Source organism: Canis lupus, chromosome 9 (genome assembly GCF_003254725.2).
Source record: "Canis lupus dingo isolate Sandy chromosome 9, ASM325472v2, whole genome shotgun sequence".
Classification (NCBI taxonomy): Eukaryota; Metazoa; Chordata; class Mammalia; order Carnivora; family Canidae; genus Canis; species Canis lupus.
Genome location: NC_064251.1, coordinates 24,412,999 through 24,434,900, shown reverse-complemented (window position 1 = coordinate 24,434,900; position 21,902 = coordinate 24,412,999). Strand labels below are relative to the sequence as shown.

Sequence of the window (21,902 nt, the reverse complement as noted above, 5' to 3'; positions counted from 1 at the left end):
GGGAGAAACTGGTCTCTAGTCCTCATTGACTGGGAGGCCCATGGGGACAAGAGTTGAGGCCAATGGTGACAAGCCCCACGCTGCCGTGCCTACTAAGCCCTTCCTTCCTCCTCTCACTCCTTTCAGGGCAGTGACCAGTCCAGACAGATCTCTGGAGGTTCCTGGCTGATAAAAACTGTCTAGAGGCAGACTGTTCCCTCAATCTCATGGGCCCAGGAGCCCAGCCCAGGGTCTGGAAGCTCAGGTTGCTGTCGTTGCAGTCCTCCCCACCTCAGAACAGTAATAAAGAGGCCAGGTGACTGCTGCACCCTCTTCTGGGGGCGGCAGGGGGCTTCCAAGAGGCAGTGGGTCTGATGCGGAGTGGCAGGTAGCTCTGTACTCACCGTCGTCTCCTCCTGCATAGGGATTCAACTTGGTGTCATCTTCAAAGAGAAAGAGAAGGTATAAGATTAGTGGAATCATTATGGCTTTGGTCGCTGTAGGTACAGACAGGACTTGAGGGAGATTTAGTCCAACCTTGAATTTTATGTTTGTTCTTTTTTACTTTTTAAAGATTTTATGTTTAAGTCATCTGTACACCCAATGTGGGGCTCAAGCCCATAACCTTGAGATCAAGAGTCTCACGCTCTATCAGCTGAACCACCCAGGCACCCTTAATCCTTCATTTTAGAGGCAAAGAAAGGGAAGCACAGAGAGGGGAAGGTGACTTGCTTGAAGTCACACAGCAGTGTAATTGTAGAAGTCTCCAAACAAGCCAACTTTTCCTAGTCTCCTGTTCTTTCATTCAAGCAATATTTATTGGATGTTTACTACTGAGTTGAGCACCGGGAGTAGGCACTGGGGGGAGACATGGTTTCTGCCCTCAGCGAATTAACAAAGGAGGGAGATGGAGTGAAAATTAAAACTCAGCATAATGAAGCTCTGATTGGGGGCCTCACCCAGACAATGGGTGTCAGGATAGAGGGGTGAAATATGGGGCTGGGGTAAAGTGTTCCAAACAGAGGAAAAAGCATGAGCAAAGGCCCCAAGTCAGTAGTTGGGAATAAAAAGCACTACAGTGTAGTTGGAAGGCAGAGAGGGTGTGAGTGGAGCACGGTGACAGATGAGGCTGGGGGTGGGGTGGGTGCCTCCAAAGCCAAGGTGAGGACCTTGCCCGTTTTCCTAAGGGGAACCAGGAAGCTGAGGAAGGACTGGGTGGGGTAGGGTGGTACCACAAATGCAAATCCGCTTGAAGACCTCCTCTGGTGCACAACTTGGAGAAAAGATTTCATGCCTGTAACTCTTTCTACACCACCAGGTGTGTGTCCTGTGGCTTCCTCAAGAAGTTCCACTGGCTGACCCTTCCTGTGAGTCTTCCCCCACAGATTCTTGTGGGGAACAGCAAGCAAGAGTTCTATGTCAGGAAAATGCTCTAAAGGACTGAGGCTTACTGCTTCAAAGCCCCAAAACATGAAACAAATGGAACAATCCACAATTTATAGCTTGTACATTTTGTGCCTCTTCCCCTCCTGCACCTCCACCACCCATTTTAAAGGCCTTTACTGGGGGCACCTGGGTGGCTTTGGCTTTGGCCTTTGGCTCAGATCATGATTCCAGGGTTCTGGAAGCATGATTCCTTATGCTTCTCCCTTTGCCCCCTCACCCTTCTCATGCTCTCTCTCACTTTCAAATAAATTAAAATAATTTTTTTTAAAAAAGGCTTTTTTCTGGCTTCCCTTTTGCTCACAGATGTTCAAAGCTCTTCACAATTTGTTCCCAGTCTTCTTTCCTCTTGTTCTTCTCCATGACTCAACACCATGGCAGTGGCCATAACGAAGCTGCCCAAGGCTCCCCAGAACTTGGAGACCTCTCAGACCTCTGAGCCATTGAATAAACTGTTCCTCCTGGAGGGGATGCCCTTCCTCTCCTTCACTATTCCTTCTTCAAAAGTCCCACCCCTGAGGGGAGCCTGGGTGGCTCAGTCTGTTAAATGTCTAACTCTTGGTTTCCACTCAGGTCTGAGATCTTGAGATGGAGCCCTGTGTGTTCCTTGCTCAGTGGGGAGTCTGCTTCTCCTTCTGCCTCTGCCCCTCCCTCCACTGTGCTCTCTCTGTCTCTCAAGTAAATAGATAAAATCTTAAAAAAAAAAAAAAAAAAGACCTCGAAGAAATATATTTTTTGTTCAGTAAAAACAGGATAGAATTCCAGTGTTCCTAGCCACAAAGGACCAATTCCCCCTGAGAAGTGAACAGTGGGGATTCAAAAATTTGAAAACATTTGGGGAAAGGGGAAAATTGGCTTTCTGCTAATTGGCAAATGTTCCAGGGGGACTCTGTTTTCATTGTAATGAGCTGTATTGTATGTACATGTGTGTGGACCAGAGTCTCTGCTGAGTTTATAAGGCTCAGAAAAGATGGCTGATAAAATCTTGGTTTTTGTTAATTTACCTCAGTAAAAGCCCATTGGAACTAAAAAAAAAAAAAAAAAAAAAAAAAAAAATCCCTCTCTAGAGGAAAGAGAACCAGGTGGAGGGAAGAAAATTAGAAAGTAGACTTCTTTGAATATATCTGCTTCTATAGATTTGACTTTGGAACCATGTAAAGCAAAATTTAATTACTAAATAATTATTTTAAAATCCAATGTAAAAAGCACCTCTAAAAAGTCAAAGTAAAATGAAACGAAGTTGTAGACTTCTAACAGAAAGACGTTTTCTTTTGGAATTTCAACAAACAGGGACTAAAAACAACTCTGAGTCTATTTTGTTACTGCAAGATGAAAATAATGAACTGGCTAATCAAACTGGCCAACATCACCCTCAGCATCATTGGGAAAATTAACTTGATTCAAATCCATCTGTTCCAAATCTAGACCACTGAAAATCCACCATAGCCCCAGTCCACATCTACCACTGGCAGACAAAAAGACTTAGTGCCACCTACAGCCAGTCCCTCCCACAGTGACTGAAGGTGACGCTGTGCCCACAGCAGCTTTTCTCCCACTCACCCAGGGCTGGTTCCCAGCTGCCATCTTGTTGGGGGTCCATGGAATGCAAACTGGCTCCCTAATCAATGGATTGCAGTCATAGCCCAGAAAGACTCACACAGTGAAGAAATGAGTGTGACAGGTACTGAAAGAGTGGCTATTTTTTCTGAGTTAGTTGTCACTTCTTGCTGTTGTCATTGTGTTCTACTCTGTTCAGCTGCTCATCACATGAGCCCTTGTGCTGCACACAGTTCCTCCGGGTGAGGGCCTGGCTCTCCTTGTAATAAAACACACAGGCTCTGTGGCAGCTGCTGCCACCCAGAGATCACGCTGGTTCTCTTCAGTGGGTGGCGCTCAATTGCAAGTGAACAAGGTTTAAAATCCAGCCCCCCTACCTCCTGCCCCCTTGGCCCTCTCTGCTCCTGTGCTTGGCTGGTGCCAGAGGAGTCCGTGCACCCTCTAGCAGCCCGCTCCCACTAACTCCTCTGCTCTCTGGCTCTGCCCTGGCAAGGCGGGTCACTTTTGGCTGTATCCCTTTCGTTCACATCTCCCTGTACCCCAAGATAGACCATGTGAGATAACCTTTAACTCCTGGGCTGGATTACCAACTTCCTGTCTCTTCTTTTTCCTTTTTCATTTAATTCATTTGAGAATATATGCTCTCAATACCTGCACCGTATCCTGCTCCTTGCTAATCCTGGACAATATCAGAATAATGGAAGCTACCCCATCTGCCTTGCATTTCACCCCTTCACTATTTTTTCCAATCCCCCGGATCCACAAAGACCTTTAAAAATTTTTTTCAGCACCAAGAAAAGCAGTCAAGGGGCAAGATCGCTGCTTTTAAGCCAGGTGAGACCTGATTCCACCTTTTCCTGGCAGTGTGACCCTGGGCAAGTCACTGACCTCCCTGAACCATAATGGCTCCTCTATAAAATGAGGTATGACAGCATCAGCATGAGGATTGTTAGAAGGACCAAGTGAGTGCTGATGCCTGCATAATGTTAGCACCCTACCTGGCACATGGTCAGGACCCTCAAAATGTCAGCTCGCCTATCATTTGCTCCCTCCTCTAGGACTTCCCCCTGGCCAGACCCATGGGTCTGGTTCTCCGGTTCTCTAGGCTGCAGTGAGAAAGGTAGGAGGCACCGTGGAAAGAATATTCCACCACTTATTTTTCAGGTAACCCCGAATAACTGACTTTGCCCCTATGGGCCCATTTCCATATTTCTCTGATGGGCTGAATATTTTAAAACATTTGCCTTGGGATACCTGAGTGGCTCAGTGGTTGAGCATCTGCCTTTGGCTCAGGTTGTGATCCCGGGGTCCTGGGATCGAGTCCCACATCAGGTTCCCATGGAGAGCCTGCTTCTGCCTCTGCCTCTCTCTCGCTATCTCTCATGAATAAATAAATAAAATCTTTTTTAAAAAGAAAGAGAAAGAAAGAAAGACGGACAGACAGACCAGGCAAGCTTTGGCTCACATCTGAGTGTGGACTCAGTTCATACCTGCTACAGGGCTGATAAGACCTCACAGGCTCTGTGAGGACTGCTATTACGATTACCTGAGGTGGCCTACAAAGAACAGCTGGCCCTGGGCTGGGATGTTAGCTTTCTCCTTGCCACGGTGAATCCCATCCCACAGTCCTGCCGTAGGCCAGCACTCTGGCTGGAGTCTGGGTATGAAGTCCACTTGCTTCAAACCCGGCCCTGCCTCTCCCTAGCAAGTGACTCCAGCTCTCCAGGCCCCTGGTCCCTCATCTGTGAAAGTCGAGGCAATTCCTGTTCCCTGATAGAATCCCTGTCCAGCAGCTGTGATGCTCCAGGGTGGTAGCCCTGCCCCATGGCTACTCTCCCTTGCTGCTCCCCACCCAGGCTCTGGCCTCACCTTCAGTGGTGAGGCTATCGATGAAGAGGGAGGAGGAGGTGGTGGTGAGGTCGCCGTCAAATGGACTGAAGGAGCTGTTGGGGGAGGCTGAGTCGTGGCCCTCGTCCTGGAAGTCCTCACATGTCTTTCCCTCCGCCTGCAAGAGAGACCCAGCCCTGCAGTCCCTCACCGGCAGGCAGGCTACACACAAAATAGCCCTCAAACGGGAGGATGGAAGGAGCACCTCCATCCCTCAGGTGCCAGAAAACTTAAGATTCCAGTGCATGGTTCAAGTGTGGCAAATGAACCGGGGCGAGGCCCTGAGTGCATTTGAGCTTTCCACTTTATCCTGAAAACGTCTTATCTTCCAAGGCAATTTATCTGTCAGCTGCTTCGAATCCTTCCTCGAGGAAGGAGCCGAGATGCCAATCTTAAACAAATAAAGCAAATCCGTACATCCGCCACAGCCAATGTCAGAAGTGGGCTGCTAGACAGGATTTCTATTCGGGCCAGAGAAAGCTCATCCAGCCTTACTAATAACGGCAGTGCTGAGCGCACAGTGTGGGGTCTGGGGGCTTATGTTTTGAAACTTTCATATCCCACCAGTTGTGAGAGGCAGGTCAAGTCATTAAATCTTTCTCTGCTCCAGTTTTCCTGTTCTGAGCAGGGGTGCAGGGGGTGGGGTGGGAGGTGGGGAGGGCACTGGCCCCTAACTCCTGGGGCTGTTCGGATTAAATCAGAGCAGGTGTAGGGCAGCATGCAGTGAAGTGCTGGGCATACCAATGTGCTCCTATGGCAAGAAGGGAGGGAGGGGGAAAGGACGCATGGGTGAATGGACCTCCTGCCCCCTTTGCCCCCTTTGCCTCCTGTACCCTTTGCTGGTACAAGGTGTAAGAATAGGATGCTCCCCACCCAGAATCAAAATATTGAGCATTCTAGAAGACTCCATCAATGAGAAGGAACCTGTATGGGATTCTAAATGGGAGGAGGTGCCTGGAACAATCCTCCTCACTCCCAGGAAAATCTGCCTCCCTGAAAATCCTGAGGGCTGGAGCCAGGGCAGCTGCTCCGAGGATGTCACCAGCCTCCCAGAGGATCCAGCTGTGGCCAACACCATGCCCAACGTACCTCTGCAAGCACCAAAAGCGCTCCCAGAGAGCTGTCTGCCCAAGACCAAGTCACCAGAAGTGCTTTTCTTAGGAACCCAGAGAACCCTCTAAAATCTCCCAAGTCTGATCTAACTGGCTCAGAGCAGTCTGAGAAACAAGTCCCAGATGGAGAGGAGAATTTCGCCAAGAGCCAAAGATGCCTTGGGAAGAGCTACTGGGGGAGGGGCCTGCTGGCAGCCCTATCTGTTCCCCACAGCTGGACTCACTGAAGCTTCTTACCTCCTGGGCACAGCCGTAGGCCAGCCACTCCTGGCGGTAGCGGTCAAAACCACTGGAGCATCTGCAAGGGGACCAAAAGGTAAGAAGTGTGATGGATTGACAGAGAAGCCCTCCCCTTCATTCCACTCTGCGCCCCCCCCCCCAGTTCATTAACAGCTCTCCGATGATGATGGCAAGGAGGGGGCCGATCTCCCAGGGCTGCAGTGATCAAGACCACTGGGCAGGTGCCCTCCTCAGCACCAGACAGCTCTGGGATCGCAAGCCCAGCCCCCTTCCCCAAATACTCCTTCCTCAGAAGGAAGGGAGGCTGTCTGTGGCATCTCCACTCTCCCCCACACCCACCTCCCCAGGACCAGGGCCACATCTGTCCAGATGAGTGTATAGGGAGCTAGAAGGACTGCACAACCTCAAATGAACTTTAAGATCCTCTTGGCTCTAGGCTGCTATGAAACGGCTGAGAATCCAGGGAATTCACACAAATGTCTTCTGGGGAAAGTCTCGCTTATTCACAGATAATCCTCGTCTTTCTTGGGGGAGAGACCTAAACTTGACAAGCAGAGGCTGGGCTGAAGGTGGACATCTGCAGATTTAGCCCATATCTCCTTGTGTGATCATTAAAGGGCAGAAATGAGGGTCTTGCCAGAGGCTAGGAGAGATGAAAACCTGGCTGGCCAGCATCCCAGGAAAGGACACTATGCAGCTCCACTGGCTGGAAGATGCCAAGAACTTCCCTAGGGAAGGGGTGGGGGTATGAGAATGAACCAGAGAATGTTCTCCATGCTCGAATTTCCATTCTTCACTCTGGTGCCAAGGGAATCCACTAAGCCCTACTTAAGCTCTGGGACATCTGCATGGGAAGGATAATATCATGAGCCACCAGTGCTGAGAAAGGATTCATGGCTAGTTAATTTTCTTCACCAGCAACCGCCCACCCATCTGCCGGAGACCTGGTGAGGCGGAGGATTTCTGAGCACTGTCAGTGTTTTCTTCTGAAGATGCCTCCTCAGGGTCTGGGATGCTTCTCCTACAGCTGGGACAGCCGAACTAAGCCATCCTCCTCCCCTGACACCCCCCGGTCCTTTGTGCCCACTACTTTGGAGCACAGAGGATTAGGGGGTCTATTGGGGGCTGGAAACTAAAGTTTTTTTGCAAGCCAAACTAACTGCTTCTTTCAAGGACTGAGTCTTTGATATAGGTCTAAGAGCATCACATTCTAAGCCCTGAGCCAACCAACCCAGATGCAGAGAAAGGCATGAGACATGGCCTCTATTGAGTGCCTCCTGAATGCCAGGTGCTGCCCCAGCCATATGCTACTCCTGTACTATATCATGGGACCCTCACGGTGATGCTGTAAAGCAAAGACTAAGGCCTTCATTCCCTTGGCCAAATCCTGGAGTTAAGGCCATGCTGAGACTCCGGAGTGGGCCCTTGGGGTTGGGGCTGGGGGTGCAATGTGGGATGAAAGGAAGATACCATTACCGAAGTGAAATTGTCTAAACCAGATCCAGCCCCTGGGTAAGGAGGGGAAGCTCTGGGAGGCTGCGGAAGGCAGAGTGGGTGGCGAGGAAGGGGAAGCTGAGAACCCACAGGGTGATTGCAAGCAGCTGTTGGTGGGAGACACCCCAATGGCCAGTCCCTCAGCATCAGCCCTGCCCACTGGCTCTTTAGGGACCTGGGGTCAGCTCTCAGTTGGTGCCGAGGCTCCAGAGAGCTGGCAAAGAGAGGGCCGTGCTAGGGTGAGCCCAGGCCCATGGGCATTGGGGAACAGGATTTCAGCCCCACATCAACCTCACTTGCTCCCTGCTGGAGCTTCTCTGTCCCAGAGCTGACATGACCACAGCAAAGGCAATGTCCACACTCAAGGCCTTGCCCTACCCCACCCCTTGCCCTCTCCCTCCCTCATTAAACTGTCATGGTCTCTGGCTTTGGGCGTATGTTTTAAATGGGGATGTGTCAGTGTGAGGGTTCTGCTTTCATCTGACCCATTTTAAAGTTCTCATGGCTCAGCTCTGGTTGGACGCTGAGTCATGTGGTGGCAGCCAGCCCCAGGATCCCAGGGCTCATCTGAGGTCATCTGGGCTATCTCTCCATGCTGAGACAGTGGCTCGGAAACTTGAGAGTGTATTAGAAGGACCACGCTGCAAAGCTGCGCTCCAGGAAGAAACAACGTGGGTTCTACCCTAGGTATTCTCTCTGAGGCTCCATGCCTTTTGTGCACAGGGCCTTGGACACTTTGCAAAAATACTCTTTGGTAGGTTGAGAAATTAAAATGATGGCATATTCCTCACCCATCTTTCCCCAGGTCACATACCCACAGCCCATTTTACAGGGAAAATAAACTAAGGCCCCAGGAGAGTGAATAAGAGCACAGCTGGTGGGAAGAACACTCAGGAACCCCTCTCCTCCTGGCCTGGGCTGTGTCCTGTGCTGGGCAGGCCGCCTGTGAAGGCAGAAGCTTCTATTTCTGCACCGGGATATTTGAAAGCAGCGAAGGAAACGCTGACAGATGCACCACAGCTGCAAGGAATGCGGAGACTCTATAATTTGCAATTTGCAAGATTGCCCTGGTAGGCTCTCGGAGTTCATAGGGCTTCCCACTCTCATGAGAGCTCGAGTCCCCACAGAAATGCTTTTTTTCCCCCTCCTGCTATTTATCTTGGATGGATGAACAGGGCTCAAATTGTGAGTCTAATCTGTAAGGAAATGATTTCAGAACAAGGAGTGAAAGATGAGTTGGATTTAAGAACTTTATCCTTGAACCCAAATCTCATCCAGAATTTTCCCTGTTTCCAGAACCAAGCTAACACAGCTTTGTGGCCTGCCCTAACCTTCCACAGATGCCCACAATTTCCATACCCCCAGTTTTCAGGAAATCCCATTACAGCCTGACAAAGATCTTAAGGTGATGTATGAGGGTCACGGGGCTCTCCTCCAATGGCAATGGGACTCTGGAGCTGGCAGGCCTCACATTTGTTTGCAGATGAGGCGCCATGTTGAAATGCAGGCTCCTGGGCTCGCCTCCCAGAGATCCTGATACGGGGGTCTGGGGTGGGCCCCAGGAATCTGCATATTTAACACGAGACCCAGCTGATCCTGGGATCCTCCCAGCTATGGACCATTCTTCTAGAAGTGGTGCCGAGGGATGAACCAACCCTTCCAGCATGTGAGGACAAGCTGCAGTAGATGGGATCTCTGAATGGTCTTCCAGAAACTTAGAAACTGGGACCCTGTAGCATAGTCCCCTTGATTGGTCACAGGCCTCAGGGAAAAATTCACTCCTGTGACATTCTAGTCCTCGGGGGCACAGCAGACTAGCTAGAGAGACTCTCATGTTGGCAGCCAGGCCTGAGGCACAGGGAGGGGGCGGGGCCTCCCTCTGTCCCTCCCCCACAGCCCACTCGTGGGAACCAAAGGCTCAGCCTGGGCACACACCTCTGCAGGACATGGCACCAGCTGCAGTTGAAGGTCAGGTCCGAGGACACACAGGCGTCACAGCTCCGATGCTGCAGGCAGGCTGCAAGAGAGAAGGCGGTTGTCCCTCAACAGCACACCCTCCCCCATGGACCTCCACGGACCTCTGAAAGGCACAACTCTCCCAAATGCTGGGCCCTTACAGAGCTACGAAGTCTTTGTGTAGCAGGGACCCTCGTGGTCATTAATGCCACCCTCACTTGAGTCCAGCCCTGATTCTTCCATCTTTTTCTCCCTCCTCCCCTGTCCTCCTTCCTCCTTCCATAACCGGGGGGTCGGGCCCCGAGCTGGTGCTGAGGATTGCACAGTGAGTCCCGGTACCTGCCTTCTTGGGCCTTACAGTCCTAGGGGCAGACAGACACCAAACAGATCATCAAACAGACAGAACTACATAATTATCATTGTGATGAGGCTTGTGAAGAAAACTTACAGGGGCCTCGAAGCATGGACCAAGGGATCTCACCTACTTTGGGAAGTTATTCTGCTGGGCTGTTGCCCGCAATTACAGGAGTGAAAGGATTCTTTCTCTTGAGATACGTGTGACATAAACATCGTGTGCATTAAGGATGTATGACACACTGATTTGATACCTTTATATTGCAACATGATTGCCATTGTAGGGTTAGCTACCAGGCTGCTACCTCACATGAGTATTATTTCCTCTTGTGGTAGGAACAAGTAAGAGCTAGTCTTCTAGCAAGTTTAATGTTTATAATATGCTTTTGTTGGCTATAATCACAGAAAAGGATGTTTAAGATGTTCTGGTTTGCCCCCGCCCCAACCAGTGCTAGCTGGGAGCACCCCCATTCCCTCACATTCCGCCCATGTTGGGGGGATTGGCACCAGAAATCCTCCCCGGGCCTGTCTCTTCCTCCTCACTCTCCTCCTCACTCACCTGCTCCCAGGGAAGCCTGAGCACTGCTGTTTGTGAGGGTAAACCAGGCATTCATAATTCCATTCCTTTCTTCTCCCTCTCCTCTTGGAATTGACCTACCCTGGGATGGGGGGTGGGGGACCATGTGGATCTCTCTGCTCACTTGGGTTCACATGTCCTACTTGGGGAGTTCCCGAACCTCACTGTGCCTCAGTTCCTCATTTATAAAACAGGGATCCTGATGCTCTCTGCTTGGTACACGTGCAGTGAGGATGAAATGAGGTAACACTGGAGAGGGTCTGTGACAGTGCGGGCCATATGCTGAGCCCAGTAAGTGCTGCTAGTGACTGTGTGATCTTACTCGTTCTCTGCAGTGTACCTACCAGGTATTCATCCACTCATTCATTCATGCATGCATTCATTCATTCTTCCTCTTTTTTAAAAAAGATTTATTTATATCAGAGAGAGAGAGAGAGAAAGAGAGTGCGAGCTTAGGGAGGGGCAGAGGGAGAAGGAGAGAAAGAATCCTCAAGCAGACTCCCTGCTGAGTGCAGAGCCCGACAGGGGCTCAATCCCTAGACCCCCGAGATCATGACCTGAGCTGAAATGAAGAGTGGGACCCTTATCCAGTTGAGCCACCCAGGCATCCGCCGATTCATTCTTTCAAGAAATATTTATTGAGTGCCTGCCACAGGCAGACACTGTCCCAGCTGCTGGAGATGCACGGATGAACAGGGAAAGACAGACAGACCAGCTGTCTGCATGGATTCTGCAGTCTAGCACAGGAGATGGCCAACAACACACAGACAACAGAATCTAGACTAGGGTTTCTGGCAGTGGGCTGTGAAAAAAGTGGCACAGGATGGGGAGGCAGGATGGCCATGGAGGTATGTTCTATTTGGGGAGGTTGGCGAAGGCGACTGAGGAGAAGTCATTTGGGCAGAGATTGAGAAAAGGGAAGAAGCAAGCCTGGAAGAGGAGAATTCCAAGCAGAAAAGACGTTGAATGTAGAGGTTCAGGAGGAGCATGTTCTAGCCATGTTCCCAACAGCAGCCATAATGCTAATGGCCTGGGCAGAGTGGACAAGCTGTGGAGCATAGGCATGAGGAGGAGCCACAGCTGGGGCCTGGCCTGGAGCAGGGCTGGAGAGCAGAGGAGTTAGTGGGAGCGGGCTGCTAGAGGGTGCACGGACTCCTCTGGCACCAGCCAAGCACAGGAGCAGAGAGGGCCAAGGGGGCAGGAGGTAGGGGGGCTGGATTTTAAACCTTGTTCACTTGCAATTGAGCGCCACCCACTGATGATCACCCAGCGTGATCTCTGGGTGGCAGCAGCTGCCACAGAGCCTGTGTGTTTTATTACAAGGAGAGCCAGGCCCTCACCCGGAGGAACTGTGTGCAGCACAAGGGCTCATGTGATGAGCAGCTGAACAGAATAGAACACAATGACAACAGCAAGAAGTGACAACTAACTCAGAAAAAATAGCCACTTTCAATACTTGTCACACCCATTTCTTCACTGTGTGAGTCTTTCTGGGCTATGACTGCAATCCATTGATTAGGGAGCCAGTTTGCATTCCATGGACCCCCAACAAGATGGCAGCTGGGAACCAGCCCTGGGTGAGTGGGAGAAAAGCTGCTGTGGGCACAGAGTCACCTTCAGTCACTGTGGGAGGGACTGGCTGTAGGTGGCACTGTGTCCTTTCAGTAGAAGAGCTCTCCAGCTGTTCTGTGTGCTGCTGTATCCAGGGCACCTAGAACAGCACCTGGCGTGTGGTAGGCAGTTTACAAATGTTTATAGAATTGATGGATTGGCAGTTTTGATAGCCCTGTTTTACAGGAGACGGAACTGAGAAGACTTAGAGAGTCAGGGAGCTAGGGGCGGCAGGTCTGGGTTTGAACTGAGGTCTGCGGGAGCCAAAACCCTGAGCTCTTAGCCTTGAGGTCCCAGTGGGGGCTTCCCTGCCCCAGCGCCCACCCTGAGCCTGTGCCACCTTTTCATGTGTCTTCCAGAAGAGTGACCAGGAGGAATCAGCCACAGAGTGCAATGGCTTGGAGAAAGACCATCCATATCTCTGGAAGAATCTGGCTAAGTCCTGCCCTACCCAAAGGTAAGGGAGAAATCCTGCATGGGGGTGGGGGAGATGCAGAGTTTTCTCAGGCCCAAGTTAACCGGCCTTCCAGGGGTTCAAATCATAGCTGCATAGGTCCCATAGCGCTGACCCTGCCCCATCTACTGTACCCACATAGGCAACCACATGGGAGCCCACAGCCTGCTCATTCCCAGTGGCTCTGGAGGCTCCTTAAAAGGCTCTAGGCAAACTGGCCCTGAGAAAAAAGCCTGGGAGCCTCGGTGGGGTATGAGTACAACCCACTGACCTTTATTTCTCATCTGAATTTCAGATGTCCTGAGTGCTATTAAATGCTCACAAAATTCACTGGAGGGGTGGGAAGTGGCTGAAATGTACAGACAGTGTCCCAGAAATGATTCCCAAGACGCTTCACTTCCGCCCAGGCAGCTACCCTGCCCTTGGATGTCCTTGCTCCTAAGTGCAGTTTATTCAAGTTCTAGAACTTGAGGTTTGCCCTTAGCAGTCCTTGAGGAACCCCTGCTTCTCAGGCCCGGGTCTCCTCTGCATAGAAAGAGGACAGCTGGGGTAGGGATGGGGCTGTGACCAGCAGGGGGTCCTAGTTGTGTGACCCCCATGGTGTGTGTGTCCTTCCTCTTTCCCAGGGGAAGACACCTGCTGAGTTCTGCTGAGACAGACCTAGTGTTCAAGAACTTTCCTCCTCCCCTTCTTCTTTCTCCACCCACCCTGCTTCCAGAACCTCCAGGGAAGAAGAAGGGAAGGCAAGGCAAGAAATGCCCCAGAAGGCAAGGAGAAGGGGTCCCTGGAATGGAGTGCCGCATGGAGTGCCCTGGGAAAATACCTGAAGGGAGCCTGCCTCTCCCTCTGCCTATGTCTCTGCCTCTCTCTGTTTCTCATGAATAAATGCATAAAATCTTTTAAAAAAATAAAAATGCAAGAACAGGGGACACCTGGCTGGCTCAGTCTGGACAGCATGTGGCTCTTGATCTCAGGGTCATGAGTCTGAGTCCCAAGTTGGGCGTAGAGATTACTTAAATAAATAAATAAACTTTAAAAAATAATAAGAAAATAAAAATGCAAGAACAGGAGTGTTGTTCTCCTTTCCCTCGCTCTCCCCAGCTACCCTGACCACATCTTGAATAGCATCCAAATCGGATCCTGTGGGGTCCAGGGCAGCAGCTGGGGCCTCGGCCATGGTGTGCCCTAAACTATAGGTGAGTCGGGGGGGAGACGTGGGGCAGAGGGCCAGAGTCATGGTTCTTGGAGGACTGCTGGCTAAATTGCCTTATTCCCTCCTGCCTCTGGACTTTGGCATTACTCCTCATCTAAGGAAAATGTAACCAAAAAAATGTAAGGACCAGTTCATTCAGTTCCTGGATTATCTTTCCTGGGGGCTCAGTCTAAAAATTTTCAGAGGTACATTTATCTTGGGTTTTAATTGTGTGTTAATAACAATAGCTGTCACATGTCAAGTATAAACCACACCTCTGGACATGCCAGTTAGTGGCAGAGTTGCCATTAATGTCCTCAACTCTACCTACTGTGGTTCTGACTCTTACCACAGCTCTGGGAGGGAAGTGGTGTAAGGCTCATGTGACAAATAAGAAATGGCAGCCCAGAGAAATTAGGTGGCCATACCCACACGGGGATTAGTTGTGGGCCAGGGAATGGAATCCAGATTGTTTGACTATGAAGCTCGTTCCAGGACAGTGGAATGCCCTCCCTCGGTGGGAGCACACTCTACTCACTTGGCAGTGGGGTGAACTCCACGGCTGATGTGCTGGTGACCTTGCTGGGGTCCAGCTCCACACGGTGGTATTCGAAGATGGTCCTTCGCCGAGATTCTGAAACAGAGGCAGAGCCTGTCATCAGGAGCATCTCACAGCCAGAGGCCTCTGAGGCTTGTACCTGGAGCCTGACAGGTGGGCAAGAGATTGCAACGAATGGATGGGGGAGTCAATATGCAGTACTGAGGGTGGGAAGTAAACTCATCAACCTGGGACAATGATCTTGAAGCTGAAGGGAGTCAAGAGGACACGAGTTGACCCTGAGAGAGAGCTCTGTATTGTAAACAGGTTAAACTACTCAACACAGAGGCCTGGTTACTCCTGGGTCAGGGCGTAGGAGCTCTCATGCTTCTGCGTGGCTTTCTGCCTTTGCAGATGCTGTTCCCTTGGCCCATAATGTTCTTCTACCCCTTCTCTCCTTGTCTAGCTTATGCTTCCTGATCCAGCTCAGGGCCACTTCCTCTGAGCAGCCTTCCTTAGTCAGCTCCTTCCTCTTCTTTACTTAGGCCGGGAACCCTGCTCCCACTGCACTCCCCATATGTGTGGTCGTGAGGGTCTATCTGGGTGGTGGGGCCATTAGGCTGTGAGCATCTGGTCTTGAACCTGACCCACAGCAAATGCTCTGCAAATGTCTGCAGATGCACAGGCTGAACTTGGAGAACCTTTTCCTTCCTAGGTGGAAGCCAGAACAAGGTTCAGAGCCTGGGGCTGGGCTTCTGTTCTTCCTCAGTCCCTGCAGGAACTCCCTACAGGACATCAGTTTCAAGAGATCTGAGTTCTGATTTGAGTTCTGCTCCCAATCTTAGGGCCCCAGTTTCTCTTCTGTGATGTGGAAAGACAGAAACCCCTGTTCCAACACACTTGGGAGGAAAAAAGTGTATTATCGATGAGAAGACTTCTAAAATGACAGTCTGAGATGCTTTGATATTTCCCACTGCACCCCCACACCCACCCAAGAACCAGGACTTAGGGTTGGTTTCTTTAGGCTCTGGAAGGCTGGCAGCCAGCCGTTGAGCTTTGTGAATGAATTTCCCTACAAGGAGAAGGGGTCATGTAGTGCTTGGCCTGCCCAGTACCCCATCTTCCTTTTGGAAACAGCATTCCCTTTGGGCGAACCGCCCCTAGCCCACTCCTACAAGTGATCTGCACTGGAGCTACCATCTTCCTCCATGACCTTGCCTCCCTGGCTACCCAGTGATTGGTCCAGGGCCGTGCATTGATGTAAGCTGGACCAATCAGAGACCTTCCCTGGGACTTTTCAGCTGTAACCAAAAAGTCCTTTGCTTCCTAGTAATGAAGCTGAGAAAAAATTATGGCCATAGGTCCAAGCTCACACGCGAGCCTCATGAAGTAGGACATACTGGTGGCTTTGCAGGCTCTGGTGTCCCAGGACCTGCCCTGGTCCCTGTCTCCCTAGCTATCAGTTCTTCCTTTGATTCTTTGGGCTACTTCGTATCACTTTTTCCACTTAAGCTAGTTTTAGTTGGGTTTTTGTTACAGGAAGCCCAGAGTAGTAAGGACATAACTCTCTCTCAGCTGAAGATGGTTTGGAAGAAGCTTCCCCAGGGTGCCAGCAGAACTCTTCAGGCCCAGTTGTGAAAGGGAAGGCATCGTGTGCAATAGCTGGGTGCCCCATCCCCCAGCCCTCCTCCTGAATGAAGAATCTGCTTAAAAGAACATCTCATCAAAAAAAAAAAAAAAAAAAAAAGAACATCTCATCTACATTTCTATCATTTATTTATCCCCAGTCTTGGAATCAATGCCTCCTATTAACCCAAGATTGAACCCCAGTTGGTCTGGTGTTAAAAAGTTCCTGTGCTGCATGATGGAAGTGTCAGCCCCTGAAACATTCTCAAACACAGAATGTCCTGGAAACATTCTATGCAGTGAATGAGTCCTGACTGTGGAATTTGCTGATTTCCATGCTGTAAATACTTCCTGCGCTGATCTCAAGCTACCAATTTGGAGTCACTGAACACAGCATTGGGAAGAGACGTGGTCACTCTACTCTTGTGACTGCACAAGGGTCCCTGGCACACCGTATTTCTTCCTGGTTTCCTTACAGTAGTACTCCATATCCGCGACTTCACTTTCCTGGTTTGTGACCCATGGTCAACCACGCCACTCACCTCCCTCCATCTCCTCATGTAGGCATTTTATCATCTCACATCAGCACAAAAGAAGGGTGAGTATGGTACAATAAGATATTTTGAGAGAGAGAGACTGCAGTCACTTAACTTTTATTATATTATGTTGTTATGATTTTATTATTGCTTTGTTTTATTGCTAGTTATTGTTAATCTCTTACTGTGCCTACTTTATAAATTAAATTTTATCATAGGTATGTCTGTATGGGAAGAAACATAGTATATATAAGCTTCAGTACTACCCATGGTTTCAGGCATCCATTGGGGGTCATGGAACGTGTCCCCACGGATCAGAGTGGGGGCGGGGGACTACTGTATTTGTGTTCTAAAAGGGTAGAAGAGAAATATTTACAATGTTTCTGTAAAAACAAATAATTAAGCCAAATGCCGAGTAATTGTGTGCTTATTTTTTTCCTAAGCAATCCTAAGTCTGAAAAGGAAGGGGCTGAGAGGCAAGCCTCATAAATATCAGACAGTCACTGCCCAATGTCTACAGGATTACCAAGGTCCTAGGGAGGAGAGACTCCTCTAACAAAAGCTGAAGGAATGAGGTTCACAGAGCCCTGTACACACACACACACACACACACACCTTTTTTTTTTTTTTTTTTTTTTTTTTTTTTTTTGGTGTAAGAAAGGCCTGTGGCCAAGCAGGAGTGGGGTCTGGAAGAGATTGGGGTGAGGAAGGTCACCCTTCTGCAATTCATCTGCTCCATTTCTAATCCAAACAAAGGCCCATATGCACTGCAGGCCCCTCCCTATGTGACACCAACTGCTATGGGAAGGTGGCCTGGGCTTTGAGTGAGCCTAGGGAATGTGGGACATGTAGATAGAGGATACCTGGGCAGCCTTCAACAGCTCTGTCCCACCCACCACCCTCAAGGGCCATCCCTCTTTCTGAAAAATTACACTACATTTTAGCACTACAATGTAAGAGTAATGTATGAGTAAGAATGTAAGAATAAGAAAACAAAGTGAAATTCCAGGTCTTCCAAGGGGCCTAAGACCATGGGGTCTAGAGTCTATGTAAACCTTTCTTCCTTTCTCTGCTTCCTCCTTCAAGACCCTGCTCAAGGGACACACCCTCGTTAAAGGCTTCTCCACCCTCCTTGGGCTCAGTTAGTGGCCTTTCCTCTGAGCTTCACAGCCTCCTGCAGGATGTCTAGCGTCACCTGTTACACCACTCCATCAATATTGACTTTGCTGGCCACCTACCCTACCAGGCTGTGAGCTCCTCCAGGGTGGAGCCTGCAAGTTATCTGTGTCCATCTCCCAGCCCCTAGCACCTGGCCCTGCATATAACAGGACCTCAAGGAATGACTGAATGAAGGAGTGTTTTGTAGATAGTCACAAAACCTCAGCAACTTATTACAGCTTTAGCCTACAGCCTAAAGCTAGAACACCCTTCTGCCTCAGCCCACCAGACTATGGTCTTTCTCAAAAGGTCAGCCCCCAATGGGCTCTGCAGCCAGACATGCCCTTTTCTACCTTAGAGCTCAAAGTAGGGGAGAACCGGCTTTCCAGATTTCTCCACCTGCAAGGAGGTAGAGAAGAGCTTACTCCTGGGATCGGAAGGAAGGTGAAATGCGAGGGACAAGTGGAGTCAGGGTTGGGCATGAATGGAGACATGAATTTGTCAAGGAGGCTGATTTCAGGGATGGAGAAACATGAGGAGCAGCCAGAGAAGGCGAGACTCCCAGCAAACCTCACACCAGAATCTAGTGATGGGCCTCCCCACCACCTGGGCTGGGGAACTGGAGTTGGGGGTGTAATTCAAGTGAGAATGCAGCCTGACAGGGCCAGATGCACTCCAAAGACCATCATCTCCCTACCTCAGGGCAGAGGAGAAGACTATAGTTGGAAGGGGGATGAGGGTGGGTGTACGGAAATAGACCTCTGATTTAAAATATTTGCTCACTTCAACTGCCAACTTGTACTTGTTTAAGTGTACAGCTTTGGCAATATTTTTATTTCTCTGTAAACAGAACTCTTCATATCCCTGCCGGAGTTATTTGCTTTTGGATTATCTCGCCAACATCTGGGGCTCACCCAAGGATGATGACGTCCATCTGCATGACCAACAGATCCCTCCGGAACCAAGACAGAGGCCGCCCCAAAGCCACATTTCTGGCATCTTGAGACATTCTGTTTTGCTCTCTGCCTCCATTTGTCAAAGATTCAAAAATACTAAGGTCCAGACACAGAAAGCCCTGATGCCCAAACAAGAAATGTTAACAGCTCAAAAGAGAGGTTTGCATGTCCCATTTTGTTTCAAAACCAGACATCAGTGGGGAAGAGTTGGATTGGTCAGAAGAAATCAAACTGACAAGCTCTACCACGAACTGCCCTCCAAAATGGGTGGTTACGGTATAAAAAATATATAAGATAGTAGTTTCAGGATAAGTTTTCAATTTTCTCGTTCATGTCTTTCTTTGCTCATTTGACTATTCATTCAATAATCATAAGTTGAGCCCCAGCAGGGGACCTCAGAGGTGGACACAATGAGGGTCCTGTACCCCAAGGGGCAGGCCACAGTCTGAAGCCCTGAGAAATTAAATACTCATTAACTGGTTTCACTGATTCAGAACCTCTGTCAGTTTTGACATTGGCCACACTAAAATTGCTTGTATACTGTCCATGAAAGAAGGAGGTTTTTAAAAGATGAGATTTGATTTATTTATTAGAGAGAGAGAGAGAGAGAGAGAGAGAGATAGCAAGAGAGAGCACAAGCAGAAGAGAAGGAGAAGCAGGCTCCCTACTAAGTAGGGAGCAACATGGGGCTCCTTTCCAGGAGCCCAGGATCATGACTTGAGCCAAAGGCAAATGCTTAATCAACTGAGCCATCCAGGTATCCCAAGAAAGACTTCATTTTTGTTTTTGTTTTTGTTTTAAGATTTTATTTATTCATGAGAGATACAGAAAGAGAGGCAGAGATATAGAGGGAGAAGCAGGTTCCCTGTGAGGAGCCTGATGTGGGACTCAATTCTGGGATCCCAGGATCACACCCTGAGCTGAAGGCAGATGCTCAACTGCTGAGCCACCCAGGTGTCCCCAAGAAAGGGTTTCTTAAACAAATGAATAAAGGAAATTATATTGACTTTTGGGGGCCCTATGGACAAATAAAGAGTGTATAAGCTACCCTTGTGTGTTTTGCCTGCCTCTGCAAAAAGCTGCTGCTAATTGCACATAGATCTTTTCTCTGCATCAGGCATGCTCTGCAGACGCTCTGCTGCAAAGCTGGTGTAACAGTTTATGTAAGGAAATAATAGCAAGGAAAACTCTGGCTGTTTGCAGCATCTCCTTCTCTCAATCCCAAGAGAGAGACTGCGATGAATTCCCCCTACCTTTCGATAAGGGTGGGAAGAAAATGTTTGGAGCCTGGGGAAGGACACAGTCCTGCAGACCAGACTAGGTTCAGTAGCTCAGGGATTCTGGAATAGTGGGAAACCAACCTGCACTTCTCCTAGCATTCCAGGCAGAGAGGAGCTTGGGTACAGAGACAATGATACCATCCATTCTGGTGGCAGTGTCCCAGAGAGGCTTGGACAATGGGAATATCTTGGTAATAATAGGAGCTGCAGACCAAAGAGCTGCCTCTGAATTTGTGTCTCATTTAAGCCATAGTTATTTGGGATTTCCTGTTATTTGCAGCTCAATCTAATCCAAACCAATACCCTACTTGTGGGTTGAATAGCAGACCCAGAGGAATCTGACCTCCCAGCCACATAAAATCCATCACTACCCAAAGCAGAGGTGGTGGCCCATTTAAAAACCCAATGAAGGCCATGGATGCTGTCCCAGAAAAATGCATGCATATGAATATGCTCCACCCACACTCCAATACTCTTCTTAAAGTCTATGCCAGGAGCCAGGCTTAAAAACCTCTGACAAAGAGAGATGCAATTAATTACCAAAGTATTCCCTCCACCTCAAGCAGCATCAGGCCCCTATTCTCACTTGGTGATCACCAGAGAGCAGAAGTCAAGGTCCAGTGGCACCCACTCTTGCACTATTCCTCATTTTTTGACCACCTGCTCTTTTTCAGGCACTGAGCTCAGCGCTGGGGCCATGGTGAGCCCCCAAGGAGCTCTCACGACCAGCTGGGGAGGGAGTGCCCAAGGAAACCATGAGTTCTGCTGCATAGAGGAGACAACATCTGAGCTAGACTAATGGATTAAAATTTTGCCAAGTGTCAAAAGGGCTGAAATGGGTGCCATTTTATACAAGAACCATGTCATAGAGATGTGGACAGCCCTTGGCATGGTCTGGGGAACTGGGCATGCAGACCAGCGATGCCCGGATAGAGAGTGGTGGACAGAGAGTGGATATGCTGTGCCAGCTGCACAGGACCTTGAAAGCCACACAAAGGATTTTGACTTCATGCTGCAGGCAACAAGGAGCCAGAGAATGACATGATCAGATCTTACAGTGACAAGAAGACATGGGGGTAGAAGGAAGGAGTGAGAGACTGGGAGCTGCGGGGCTGTGTCTGGGGGTCAGATGCTGGCATCAGTTCCCTGGCAGGCAGAGCCAACACCTCAGCAAACAGCACCTGGAGTCCTGAATCCAGCAGCTCCCACAACAGAGCCCTGCTTTACGGAGCAGGAGGGACTGCCCTCCTGTTATTGCAGGTGGGCTTTGCTTCCTCCCCTGCCCTTCTTCCTGCCTCCCCACATCTCCCTGGCTGGCTCTAAAACAGCCTTTTATTCCAGAATCATAGAGAAACCTCATATGCAGACAGCCCCTGGGGGATCTGGCTTCCTCTAATTCACCCTTGTACCGCAGCTGGATCCAACACACATTTCCTGAAACTCCGCCAGGCTGCAAAACCCTGTGAGAGAGGCACCAATGAGACCGCCACAGGGCTCAATAATCCACCTGGGTGGGGTGACTTGGCCACTCAGAACAGCCTGGGATGTGTCACACAGGGCTGTGGGTGTTTGGGGAGCTGAAGGGGAAAGGATTCACCCCTCCAACTGGAATGGGGCAGGTTAGATTTAGAAAATCTCAATGGTTAACCCCAGGTTTAAAAAAACCAGAAGATCTGGGTTTCAGTTCTGTCTTGGAGCTGTGTGACCACAAGTAAGTCACACTTCACAAGCCTCTGAGCCTCTGTGTCCTCATTTAGAAAGTAAAGACTTCACTTGCAGTGTTGGGAGGATGACCAAGGAAGATACTGTAAAGCTCAGAGCCTGGGGATGGGATCATAATCAGTGTGGTAATCAAGCCTCTAAAATGGTCCCCAGTGAACCCACCTCCAAGGTATTGACACCCTGTGGAATCCAGTCTTGAGTGTGGGCTGGACCTAGTGATTCGCTCTAAC

The 21,902-nt window shown here is 49.7% G+C and overlaps 1 protein-coding gene and 1 long non-coding RNA gene across 3 annotated transcripts in view; one reads left to right on the top strand and one right to left on the bottom strand.

Moving 5' to 3' along the window:
- Positions 1 to 21,902, bottom strand: part of PLXDC1 (plexin domain containing 1) — a 61,499-nt gene that overhangs the window by 5,038 nt on the left and 34,559 nt on the right. The window contains exons 8-12 of the mRNA XM_025440021.3: positions 14,395 to 14,490; positions 9,648 to 9,729; positions 6,216 to 6,276; positions 4,849 to 4,984; positions 384 to 422 (exon numbers count right to left, since the gene is read on the bottom strand). Coding sequence (XP_025295806.1) covers positions 384 to 422; positions 4,849 to 4,984; positions 6,216 to 6,276; positions 9,648 to 9,729; positions 14,395 to 14,490 — 414 coding nt within the window. The remainder of the gene's footprint in view (positions 1 to 383; positions 423 to 4,848; positions 4,985 to 6,215; positions 6,277 to 9,647; positions 9,730 to 14,394; positions 14,491 to 21,902) is intronic.
- On the top strand, positions 5,794 to 13,593 carry LOC112655112 (uncharacterized). Of its 2 annotated transcripts, none has more exons than XR_003133542.3 (3): positions 5,794 to 6,294; positions 12,570 to 12,667; positions 13,291 to 13,593. It is a non-coding gene; the product is annotated as an uncharacterized LOC112655112 (long non-coding RNA). The 2 variants fall into 2 exon arrangements; XR_003133543.3 differs by having other exon boundaries at positions 5,795 to 6,294; positions 13,383 to 13,593.